This window comes from Perca fluviatilis, chromosome 8 (assembly GCF_010015445.1).
Source record: "Perca fluviatilis chromosome 8, GENO_Pfluv_1.0, whole genome shotgun sequence".
NCBI lineage: Eukaryota > Metazoa > Chordata > Actinopteri > Perciformes > Percidae > Perca > Perca fluviatilis.
In genome coordinates this window covers 29,354,291-29,366,414 of record NC_053119.1, presented here as the reverse complement: position 1 = coordinate 29,366,414, position 12,124 = coordinate 29,354,291, and the positions used below count along the sequence as shown (strand labels likewise).

The 12,124-nt window shown below is 39.0% G+C and overlaps 1 protein-coding gene across 1 annotated transcript; it reads left to right on the top strand.

Moving 5' to 3' along the window:
• Positions 1 to 2,669: 2,669 nt before the first annotated feature.
• On the top strand, positions 2,670 to 11,101 carry LOC120564361 (homeobox protein DBX1-B-like). Its single transcript, XM_039809249.1, has 4 exons — positions 2,670 to 3,217; positions 3,887 to 3,970; positions 7,143 to 7,345; positions 10,439 to 11,101. Exons 1-4 carry the CDS (start codon positions 2,848 to 2,850, stop codon positions 10,757 to 10,759), a joined length of 978 nt encoding a protein of 325 aa, XP_039665183.1. The 5' UTR covers positions 2,670 to 2,847; the 3' UTR covers positions 10,760 to 11,101.
• Positions 11,102 to 12,124: the final 1,023 nt, after the last annotated feature.

Here is a 12,124-nt window from a genome sequence, read left to right as displayed (position 1 = left end):
GATCCGAGGGTCCGTCCAACGCTGCTTGCAGCTTTCATTTTTGTTGCTTTTTTACGACTTTATCGTGGCTTTCTCAGAAGTTTTGTCTTTTTTTTTTTTTTTTCAACGTTTTGTTACTTATTTGTCACTCTTTTTTACTTTTGTCACACTTCGGTTGACATAAAGCCCTACAAAAGTCAGCAAAGAGTTCCTTAGTCATCATAGAGTTTAGCAAATCAAGCAAAACAATGATTACATGTTTTACAACCTGTTTCACAGCCTAAACATGAAAACTCTCTGGTTCTGTGGCAGTCTCAAAGTCGGCAAATCTGCTAAATTCTTCTCTGAGTGTCGAGTAATAATAGTTTGAAAAGTTTCCTGTCCTTTTGGTTTGGCGAGCAACAAGACGGGCCAACATTTTTTGTGAACCTAAATTGATACACGGGCCGAATTAAATTCTGCAAGGGGCCGGGTTCAGCCCCCGGGCCTCAAGTTTGACACATGTGCCGTAAAGGCATAGATTTGCTATGTAACTTTTTTTTGGTACCATATGGTAGACCTATATGAGACCACAAATTCTGCGTTCATCTGGTTGTTACTTAGACAGGATTAAAATACAGAATGGACTTGTGAACAGAAAAGTTTTGAGGTGTCAGCTTCCAGTGTCAATAAATGCAGAGCAGAGTACAGCTGGCAAAGAGCATCTACCTCATTGGAGGATAAATCAAGATAAGAACCCAGGTAATAGGTTTATCTAAGAGATGCCAGTTATTGTTATTATATGTTCAGCTATTCCTATACCTTCACTGCTCACTGAACATAACATAATGTCAGTGACATTGGAGAAAGAGTGTGAGAAATTAGGCTTGTTCCAGAGAAATAAAGGCTACATGGAAGATGAACATAGAAGGGGAGAGCAGCACGTGCTCAAATGTCATTAGTCACAGGTCTTATCGTGCACCCTGAGCTCACACCACTCAAGTCTCAGACCAAATCTTCTGTTAAAAGCTTCTTTGTTCCTCTTTCACCTGTGTCTTTCTGAAGTCCATCCAACACAGTTTATAGCTGTCTGCTGTCAGATCACAACCACAGAGACAACCTGTTTATTTAAAAATTGCAATTGTTTGTCATAGCAGCAAACTCAATCCATAAAAAACATGAATGACAAATATTTGAACACAGAGAAATTGCCGCAAATGCTCAGGTAGCCTAAATTAGGAGCATAGCATTCAATTTCCCTTTTCCAGTTGTTGAGTTGATGTGGCGGCTTGAAACCACTGTGTAGCTGTAGGTTGATGGAGACAACATGGAAACAGCAGTAAAAAAAAGTGACCTGTTATGAAAAATTGAAGTATTAGCTGCAGCAAAAAGAGCTGAAGGTCAACAAAAACATTTGCCTGTTTGCGCAACTAGCCTGCTGCCATCATTTTGAATGACGATTTTCTCCATTTAGGCTAAGTGAGCATGGGACGTTCAGTGTGTTCTGTGTTTCTGAACTTTGACTCGTTTAAACTCATTCAAGTCAACAGGGGACATTCAGACGATCACCATGATCAAAGGCGACCAGAACAAAGCTGACTTTAAGTCTTTCTCCCTTTCAATCGTTTTAAGCGGAAAGGCCACCTGTCTGTCCAACTTGTACACTGAATGACAGGTAATTGATGAGGGATGATGACCAAGTCAGGATTCACGTGGAACTTCTCCCCAGACACTTTCTCTTGAGTTAATAACTGTTGAGTTATTACGTGCCTGACTAATTTCTCATCAGTAGGCCTATATCCCGATGATAGAAGCGAGGACCTATGATAGGCTATAGCCTAAACTATTGCCAGATTTTTCAGTTAATAGCCTAAATCGTGTCATTAAATTCATAATTAGATCCAACAAGAGACTTTAATACATGCAAATTTCCCCGTTGTGGGACTAATAGAGGATTATCTCATTGGACTGCCGTAAAGCTCTTTTCGGCTTTGACTGATGCTGCTTTCACAGACAGCAAGAAACTAAGGAATGAAACAACGGACAGTGGGCGCGCGGACGACGAGCGCTTCATGCTTAATGAGATCAGAAGAAGCGCAAGAGCAAGGTCAGATTTAATTAGTGTGCGTGCCTGTGTTTGGAAAGAGGGGTTATTATTATTATTACTATTATTATTATTAGGCCTATGGTATTTTCATATATTTGTACAAAATGTTTAAAAATTGCAAGTTATGCATGCTAAAATTGAAAAAGGAGCAAACGCACAGCTGCATTTTTGTTGTTTTTCCAAATTCACTTTATTCAAGCATTTTATTTGAATGTTTCTGTCTGGACTGAACATTTTGCGGGAGGCTATGCGGCTTTCATATGTGAATGAGCTTCATGTTGTCAACCGGCACTGAGACAACACCACGCAGCTATCACAAATGATCAAATTCCTTTGTATCAGTTCAGAATGAATGCACCTTGACCACTAGTTGTCCACTTGTTGATGTGTGCATCTCATTTTTGCAACGTAATGACATCTGCAGGTCCTATGAGCTTCTCGCAAACAATCAAATAATAAAATAGGTTATTTTTGACTGAAGTCCAATCACAAAAGAATCAGAGCACCGTTGACCAATCCCCTTGGCCTGGACTTAATGTTCAAAGAGATTCAGGCAGAGGGGCTGAGGGTTGAACTTGTGCGCGTGCACATGTGCTTGAGTTGCGTAGGAGTGACTCCCTTGTATAAAACCTTTCCAAGAGGGCACAGAGACACATAGAGCGCAGAGCGAGTGTGTGTTGTTTAGGTTGTTATTTATTTTTCCTGAAGACATCTCTGCACCAAAAAAAAAAACAAAAAAACAAGGGCAAAAAGAGTAGGAAACTTTTCCAGGTCGGACAACCATGATGTTTCCCTGCAGCGCTCTGCCGCCTCCTCTATACCCGGGCTTACTGCGTCCCCCTGCGGCTCTCTCCTCGCCCCTGAACCGGTCACTCCACTCAGGCTTCCTAGTAGAAGATCTCCTCCGATTAAGCCAGCCTGTCAGTTACATACATCGGACTTTCTCTGCCAGAAGTCCCGGGGACATTCTCCCGCTGAGCGCGGGGCCGGGCGGCCTTCTCCGGGCGTTAGGACCCAGCACAGAGCGGTCTGTTCTTCAGAGCTCCAGCCAGCCGAGCCGCAGTAGCCCCGGCTCTCCGCAGACTGCTTGCCCAGACTCCGGCTACCTTAAGTTCGGCGTCAGCGCGATACTGGCACCGTCCACACGGAGCGGTGAGTATGAGAAAAATAAAGTATATGGAATATGATGGATAGCCTATGATTCATGTTAAGTAGTCTACCACAGCTGCTAATAAATACAATATAACAAAAGATGTAGCCTATTTATTATTATTATTATTATTATTATTATTATTATTATTATTATTATTATTATAAGGCTATTATTATTATTATATGCTCTTGTAATATTATTATTATTTTGAACATTTTACCATAGTCTATATGCAATATCAACTCCAACGCACCTTTTCCCACCGAGGCCATGCACTGCAAATTGATGCTACTCTCTCACTAATGTTGACAGATTGATATTATACGGTGTATCAGAATGTAGCAAATGCTAAATATATGGACTCTGTTGAGCCTTAAAAACTGTAGACCCAGAATTAGTAAATGGCCAATATATTAACTTGCATTAGACCGCTGAGGTGAATCAGACATAAGTAAAGAATTTTGAAAAAAAATCTTCTTCCTTGTAGGCACAGTTATAAGCCCACTATAGGCTATTTATTAAAATGTTATGAGAAGCTATAATTCCTTATATTTATCATGTTGATATCTCTGGTGTCTATGGTATTTTCTGTTCATGTTATTTCTCCTGCTTTGAAATAGCACAGATCAGCACAGTCAATTTGTTTTATTTTTCTGCTTGCTCCTCAGTCCAGAGTCTTCAGACTAAGTCCTTCCCGTTGCCTTTCTTTGATGGGAGCCTTCATCCTTTCATCAGAGCTTCCTATTTCACAGGTTGGTGGACTTACCATTTCAGTATATTGACATTAGTAGTTTCAGAACTCCGGGGCAGACACTGTTCATAAATAGCTGATTTATTTGTGATTTTGATGGTTTCCTTCCTTCTTTATAATTGAGAATATAATAATGTTATCTAGGTATCACTTTATAAAATAATATGAGGATATATACCTAATTTTCACTTTGGCATTCCGCTCTTATCCACATCAATATAATGCAAAAATAGACAAAATCAGCTTTTTTCCTGCCACTATGGGGTTGCAGGTCATCTGTGTCAGGCTTCCTCTGACTGTCTGGTGAAATATGATGCATCGATTCCTTTCACAGTCCTATTTGGAGAACACCAAATACTAATACTCCTTTTAGGAGAGACTAATAATAAACATGACTGGCACTTAATTTGTGATTTGCTGAAAAACAATGTAATCAACTTACAATCACTTTTCCCTTTATTTTTGTTAAGAAACAAATCGTGAGAATAGAAAAATATGCAAGAAGTTTTCCTGGATTTATAAAAAATGTTTTATTGTCTCACAGAGTAACATCACACAAATATATCTACAGGGTTGGGGCGCCCGGATAGCTCAGTTGGTAGAGCAGGTACCCATATATAGAGGTTTACTCCTCGACGCAGCCTTCCCGGGTTCAACTCTGACCTGCAGCCCTTTGCTGCATGTCATTCCCCCTCTCTCTCCCCTTTCATTTCTTCAGCTGTCCTGTCAATAAAGATAATGATAAAGATAAAAATATATATATATATATATATATATCTGCAGGGTTGATCAATAACAGTGATTTAACAGTTACCTTGTCAGTACTACCTTCTGTACTTTGATCTGGAACAAAAACTCGGAAGTCAGTCAACTTGTCAATGGAACTTTATTTTCCTATGCCTCACCCGTACCACCAACGTCTCATGAGTAGGCTAAATAAATAGCATTACAACACTTGTCAGCCTTAGAGATGAAAAAGAGTGGTTGTTAGGCTAAAAAAACTAATCCAAAAGCATTTAAAAAAAAATGCATTTCCACTAAATATTTGTTTTATCTCTACTCTGATTAATTAGCTAACTGAATTTATATAATATATATATATATATATATATATATATATATATATATATATATATATATATATATATATATATATAAATGATTCATTACCCTTTAAATAAGTGTAATTAAGAAATCACAAGCTTGTAATAATTGTAACTAACTCATGGTGCCACCATGATATGATTCAAGAAACATTAGAAACTGATATTGATTCATATATTAATTAATTCATTATTTAATTCGCTGATATATCTGATTAATACTGGCCTGTATAAAATGGGCTAATAGCCCTTTTGTAGGTGGAAGTTAATCTCTGACTACAGCTAATTTTTTTTTACACAGAGCACACTTCTGTGGGAGAAAACATTTTTCTTTTCTTTTATACAACTTAACAGGACAAGCATACAATTCAATTCAGAAAAGTTGAGTCTAATAAACTGTGAGTGTACAGCTTTTTTGGAAAAGAATTGTACCAGCTGATAAGTCTCAGTCGGCTGTAAAGAGTCGTTGTCAGCCTTTTAGCATGGGAATACCCCGGACAGCTTGGAATCAGCTCCGCCAATTTGAAGTACTATTTAGGCGGCGCACTGACTGCTGACATTAGCACCAGTTGTCCTAATCTACAAATTAGTCCAGTTTGTCACGCTCTAAATATATTAGTGCCGTTTGTCATGGTCTAAATGTGAGGCGGGTATCTTCCCAGCTCAGGAACTCAGAGGCCTCTTCACGCGCCGTCGTTTTCCCACCAAGCCCCTCTGCCGGCCCACAAAGCTCTCAGCACCGTGACCAATAGGAGCCAAAACCACACACACACACACACACACACACACACACACACACACACACACACACACACACACACACACACACACACACACACACACACACACACACACACACACACACACACCTTATAGATCTGTTTTAAAGTTAGCTATGTTACTCACAAGATCTCTGTTAAATTAACAGGTTTGAACCTGGATTGGATACATTTTCCAACACTGACCGGCATATTGATTAATTCTACAAAAAAATACAATATGTATTTTTGAATATGTAGACATGATATCTGTAATAATAACTAAAATCAGGTGTATGTAACAATGTGAACGACCCTAAGCTCTCTGATTCCCCTAAGGCTTGAGTGAAGACTCTAACAGCTCTACATAATACTGACCTGTCTTTAATGGGCCTGTAATATACTGGCCTGTCCACGGCCTTTTCCACTCAATTCATTACAACACAATCACCTTTCTCTATGCATTTGCAGCCTATACAATCCCCCTTCATGCTTCATTAGAGGCAGTGTGAGCTGAGCTTTGGAGAGCCCGTCTCATTAGCATAGGCTCTGTTTCCACTGCTGGACAAATTGGGCTTTTAAAACACCAAATTTCAGGCAGAACAAGTATATTATTGGCGGCATCAGGGTGCCTGTGTGCAGATGATGGAGCAAGTAGAGATGACTCTTTTCTGAGAGCGCTGAGGAATGTGGAATATAATGGCAAACAAAAGTTTAGCAGAACTCCTGCTTAATCAGTAATAAATGTGTTAATTAATTAAAATGTACAGTAAATTTCATATAGAAAAACAACTTGATAGCAATTGATAAAGAGAAGTGATTTTGAGTCGTAAACGTCTCACCTATTTACATTTAAGACATTTAAATATGAATTAAAAGCCTTTCCAATGGCTTTTTTTTAGATAATAACTTTAACTATTACTAGTTTTAGAAGTTTTCTGGTTCTGCACACAACTTGTAAACCAACTAAAATATATGTACATTTTGTTCTATTTCTTTATGTCTTTCTGGGAATTTAGGAGTTTAAGCAACCAAGTGGTGTTCTGTGGTTCTGTGTAGCTGATTATAACATCCCAGCTATGGGATACATGATTTGTAGAAGAATCTGTATCCTCAAAGTTAGGTACAAGGGGCCCCAAAGGTCTTAACAAATTTGATTCACTTTTATTTTATTCTTTTTACATCATCAGATTCAGCCAGTTGCAGAACGCATGATAACAACTGTTAACCAATATGCTTCCATGGGGCTGAAATCAAATCAAATGGGGCTGGCTATTAAATCTCCACTCACTCTTGTGTTTTGTCCCTCCAGCCTCCTCCTCTGTGGTCCCTGTCCCGGGAACGTTTTCATGGCCCCTGGCCCCCAGAGGGAAGCCCAGGAGGGGCATGCTGCGGCGAGCTGTGTTCTCAGACCTCCAGAGGAAGGCCCTGGAGAGAACTTTCCAGAAGCAGAAATACATTAGCAAACCAGAGAGAAAGAAACTTGCTAGTAAACTGGGACTGAAAGATTCCCAGGTACACACCAAGGACTTTAATCTTGTGAAATGTATTCATCACTTTACATAATGAGAATGTAGAAATGTATTATTATTATTATTATTATTATTATTATTTTTACTTTATTAATCCCGCAAGGGGAAATTCCAATCTTTTCACTCTGTTGTTATTACACACATTACACACAAGCCTGAATTACACACACATGCTCAGTACCTATACATGCACTAATGGAGAGATGTCATTAATGCCCCATTGCTCTCATACAGTGCATTTAAAACTAGGTAAGGACATCTTCCGTCCATTTTGTGCTTTGGAACAACGCTCCGGCACTTTTTTTCTCCAAGTGAGGAAATAGAATATTCTCTATTCGCATAATCTGGTTGAAATTCATATTTTCTAAGATCTTGAAAATCCAATAATAACTCAAGCGTCTGTCATGTAAGAGAAACAATAACAACAAATGGAATGGTCAAAGTTGTCCTATTGACATTCAAGGTGTGTTGATTGATGCACAGCATCAACTCATGCATTGAGTAACACGCAAAAAAAAACATTCCACCTTAAAGGTTGCTGGTAGCTGTCGGCACAGTGAATTAAATTATGGTTCCTCAGTTTATATCTAGCTGTTAACTAGTAAAGATGACAAGGCAGCAAAAGATCCTTTCATTTAATAGTTTTAGTTCACTATTGTATGTAAACTTGCCACCCTAGGAACAGGGGTTAGAGTCCATAACCTTCGAAACAAGCCATAATTTGACCGTGCGGTCATACAGTAGGTGCGCTCCGGTACTTAAACAAATAGCACTACACCCCTGATTTTGTACCCCAAACCCGCTGTGAACAAGATTAGTAGTTGATGAGGACGTCAGTGACATTGACATTAGGGATGTAACGATACATCGATCTGGATCGATATAATCCTCAACAATCCAATAGTACTGCTACAAAGTGAAAATGGCGATATATATCGTCATCTTTAAGATGCGCCTTTATTTTGAAATTCACACATATTAATTTATTTTTATTAAAAAGAGTAGTCTGTTTTTAATGTAAATGTCTGGAAGAGCTCAGTAATGAAATTGTCAAATCATATTTTAGTTGCTTTTTGTAAATATATATATATAAACAACTGATTGTGTTGAATGGGCTCATGTATGGTCTTGTATTGGTCGCAGGACCCTGAGTTGAATTGAATCTAAAATCGTATCTTGGCGGACTTTGTGATAGCAGTAAATATTGTATCGTTGTCCAAAGAATCGATATGTATATCGTAAAACAAACCTAATTGACGTATTGTAGGGAATGACAGAGGAACCATTCTCCCTATTACAAATCAGTGTAGCATAAAAATAAAAAAATAGTTGATGGTTAAGTGATGGTTCGGAGTAATTTCACCCTAGGGTCCTTTGCACCATGACCTCAAGCCAAACACCCCTCCCAGAAGCTTTTTTCACCTGGGTCTAACATTGGGAGAGTTAGTGTAGAGTAGCGTTATCAGCTGAATAGCTTAGCGCAGGGGCTAATGGACCCACGTTTGTATCTCGTAAATGAACCCACTAATAATGCCCGAAATGATACCAAACATCTACACTAGTACAAACAGGTTATGCACTCATAAAACGATGGACTGGAAAGTTTGTAAGTACACCAGAAGTTTATGAACACTTGTCTGCTCTCTTCTGCTAGCTGCTGCTGCTGCTGCTGCTACCTGCAGTTAGACGAGTGCTTAGGGCCGTCTACAAATTACTACACCGAAAAGAGATACAACAAAAATATTTATTAATTTAATGATTAAATAAGGTAATGTCTCCAAACTTACCTCAATTATTAATTGTCTCCTGCTAGTTATACTACAGCACTTACTTAAAAAAAAAAGTTAAATTAAAAAATATTTTTGTTGCATCTCTTTTCGGTGTTGTAAATAGACGGCCCTAAGCACTTGGCTTACAGCAGCAACAACAACAGCAGAGAGCAGAAGCCAGTAGGCAAGTCTTATTTACATAAACTTCTGGTGTACTTACAAACTTTCCAATCCATCGTTTTATGAGTGCATAACCTATATGTACTAGTGTAGACGTTTGGTATCATTTCGGGCATTATTAGTGGGGTCATTTACGAGATACAAACGTGGGTCCATTAGCCCCTGCGCTAAGTTATTCAGCTGATAACACTACTCTATGCTAACTCTCCCAATGTTAGACAAAGGTGAAAAAAGCTTCTGGGGGGGTGTTTGGCTCGAGGTCATGGTGTAAAGGACCCTAGGGTGAAATTACTCCAAACCATCACTTTAAATTTTGTTGCATTAAAGCTATAGTACGTAGTTTCTGCCGCTCCCATGAAGAATTTTAAGTAATGACAACAAAACTGTCGGCGCGTCCACATGATACAAGCCTTCTGTGACCACGCACCGCCCCATTTGCTAGTAGCCAAGGAGGACACGGAGGATTAAAAAAAAGAGGTAACGCGTAATTATCTTTACTTGAGCTTCTGTGCGGGAAAGTCACTGGACGCCACAATCGTCTGAACATAGCCATACTGAGAAATACAGAGAGAGTTGTGTGGAGCTGATAGTCTTAATTAGCTTTGTAGCAACCCATTTGACAATGGCTTGAATGTAACGGACGTTTGTTAATATCAAAATGTTATGCACTAAAGCTTTAAGTAAAATTCAGAAACTTCAGAAACTGCCTTTCTACCAACTAAGATGCTAAGAAAACAAGAGCATCAATAAAATATGATTAATGGATGGATGGATTGAACGATTGATTGATTGATTGATTGATTGATTCCTCTGATTCCTAACATTTTAGACACATTAAAGGCATTCAGGAAATACCCAAGAAGCCAGAAATACCGAAAAGCTCATTTCATTCACCTTACAATCTAGATGGCATAGAATATAAATAGAATGATAAGAATCAACCGGCAAAAAAAAAAAAAAAGATTATATTTATACACCAGATTATAAAATGTTTTATTATATGAGCAATTAAAAAATATAAATGTAAATATGTGTTAATTTATTAAAAATGTACTGTCAATTTCATCTGTAGCAGCTGATAAGGAAACAACTTGATGCAACTTTGTTTTTTTCTGTGTCCTGTGAAGGTGAAGATCTGGTTTCAGAACCGCAGGATGAAATGGAGGAACTCCAAGGAGAGGGAGCTGCTGTCGACAGGTGGCTGTCGCCAGCAGACCCTCCCCACCAAAACCAACCCCCACCCAGACCTCACGGACGTAGGCAGCACCCATTGCCACAGGCTGGACAGGAATGCACCCGCCAGCCAAGTACAGCTGGACAACCATGGGTCACATCATCCCCACCACCACCACCACCACCACCACCATCACCATCCTTCCTCTCCGTCAGAGTCCAGCAAACAGTCAGAGCTCTCAGAGTCAGACAGTGAAGAAATCACAGTTTCATAAGACCTTCATAGAAGATTCAGACATCTGATTACACTCTTGATTCGTTTTTATACAGTCCCCTACAATAAGATACTGTCAGCAAGGATGGCAGGACAAAAAGAGGATTTATCAAAGAAAACTGGTGAATGAAAGTGAATACCAGAAGTGCTTGAATCTGCTCTCTGTACATAGCTGTATTTTCTCAACCATTGCCCCTGTGCCATATGTCTGTACAGTGTTGTTTATATTACTTGTACTGTATATGTAGTTCAGTATATCTATATACAGTAAAATAAAGTATGCTGAGCTTGCTGATTTTAGATATTTGTAGATTGAAATGTTTAAAATTCTTAAATGTACAAATTGTTCTTTCCATGCACATTTGTATTCTTTATATTTTCTCAAATAAATCTTGACAAGTCTCATTTAGTGTTGTCTACTAATATGAAAAACATTACAGTGAAGCTTCATTTGTAACTCTGCAGTGAGCTAATGTTCTGTCAGCATTAGCTATACACAGTATAAACATGTACGTGTTTAAACTGCAACATATTTTAAACTAAACATTATAGGCTAAGTCGTTAGCTTAGCTCTGGCTTAAAGGTCCCATGGCATGAAAATTTCACTTTATGAGTTTTTTTTTTAACATTAATATGCATTCCCCCAGCCTGCCTATGGTCCCCGTGGCTAGAAATGGTGATAGGTGTAAACCGAGCCCTGGGTATCCTGCTCTGCCTTTGAGAAAATGAAAAATGATCTAGAATCTTGCTCCTTAATGAGGTCATAAGGAGCAAGGTTACCTCCCCTTTCTCTGCTTTGCCCATCCAGAGATTTTGGCCCACTTATGAGAGAGAGAGAGACATCATGGCTTTCAAACGAGCAAAGTGGCAGTTGCCACCTTGCCCCCCCCTCTCTCCAATAGCTACAGACACAGAAATGGCACATCCTAAGGAAAGCTCATTGTGGGACTGGCTCTAGTGGCTGTAATTCTGCACCAAGGCTGAATTACGGGAAAGAGACTTCAGATACAGTATTAAGGGACCACTAAGGTCTATAGAAAAGCATCCAAAGAGCACCATGTCATGGGAACTTTAAGGTTGAAGACCTTGTTTAAACTTGTGCCATCTAGAACAAGCTCATGTTATCTATCAAACCTCATTGCTGTGTCCTTTATAAGATTTGAACTGAATCCGTGGTTTAGTCTAAACCCAGCTGATGTGTGCTGTACAAATCACCTACTTTGAATGGCAGCAAAGGTAGTACATTTCAAATGTTCAATCTACAAGATAGAGAGAGGCAAGTGGGAAAGAGAAAAGAGCTTTTTTTGGGGGGCAGCAATCAGCTCAAATCACAATCGGCTGCTGATCAGTAGACAGCAGGGGAAAA

What these genes read in the sequence shown, in the direction of transcription:
- LOC120564361 (XM_039809249.1), top strand. Translation starts at nt 2,848, where the DNA reads ATGATGTTTCCCTGCAGCGCTCTGCCGCCTCCTCTATACCCGGGCTTA. An exon ending in CAGAGCTTCCTATTTCACAG is followed by an intron (nt 3,971 to 7,142) that starts GTTGGTGGACTT and finishes TTGTCCCTCCAG; the next exon opens with CCTCCTCCTCTGTGGTCCCT. An exon ending in TGGGACTGAAAGATTCCCAG is followed by an intron (nt 7,346 to 10,438) that starts GTACACACCAAG and finishes TGTCCTGTGAAG; the next exon opens with GTGAAGATCTGGTTTCAGAA.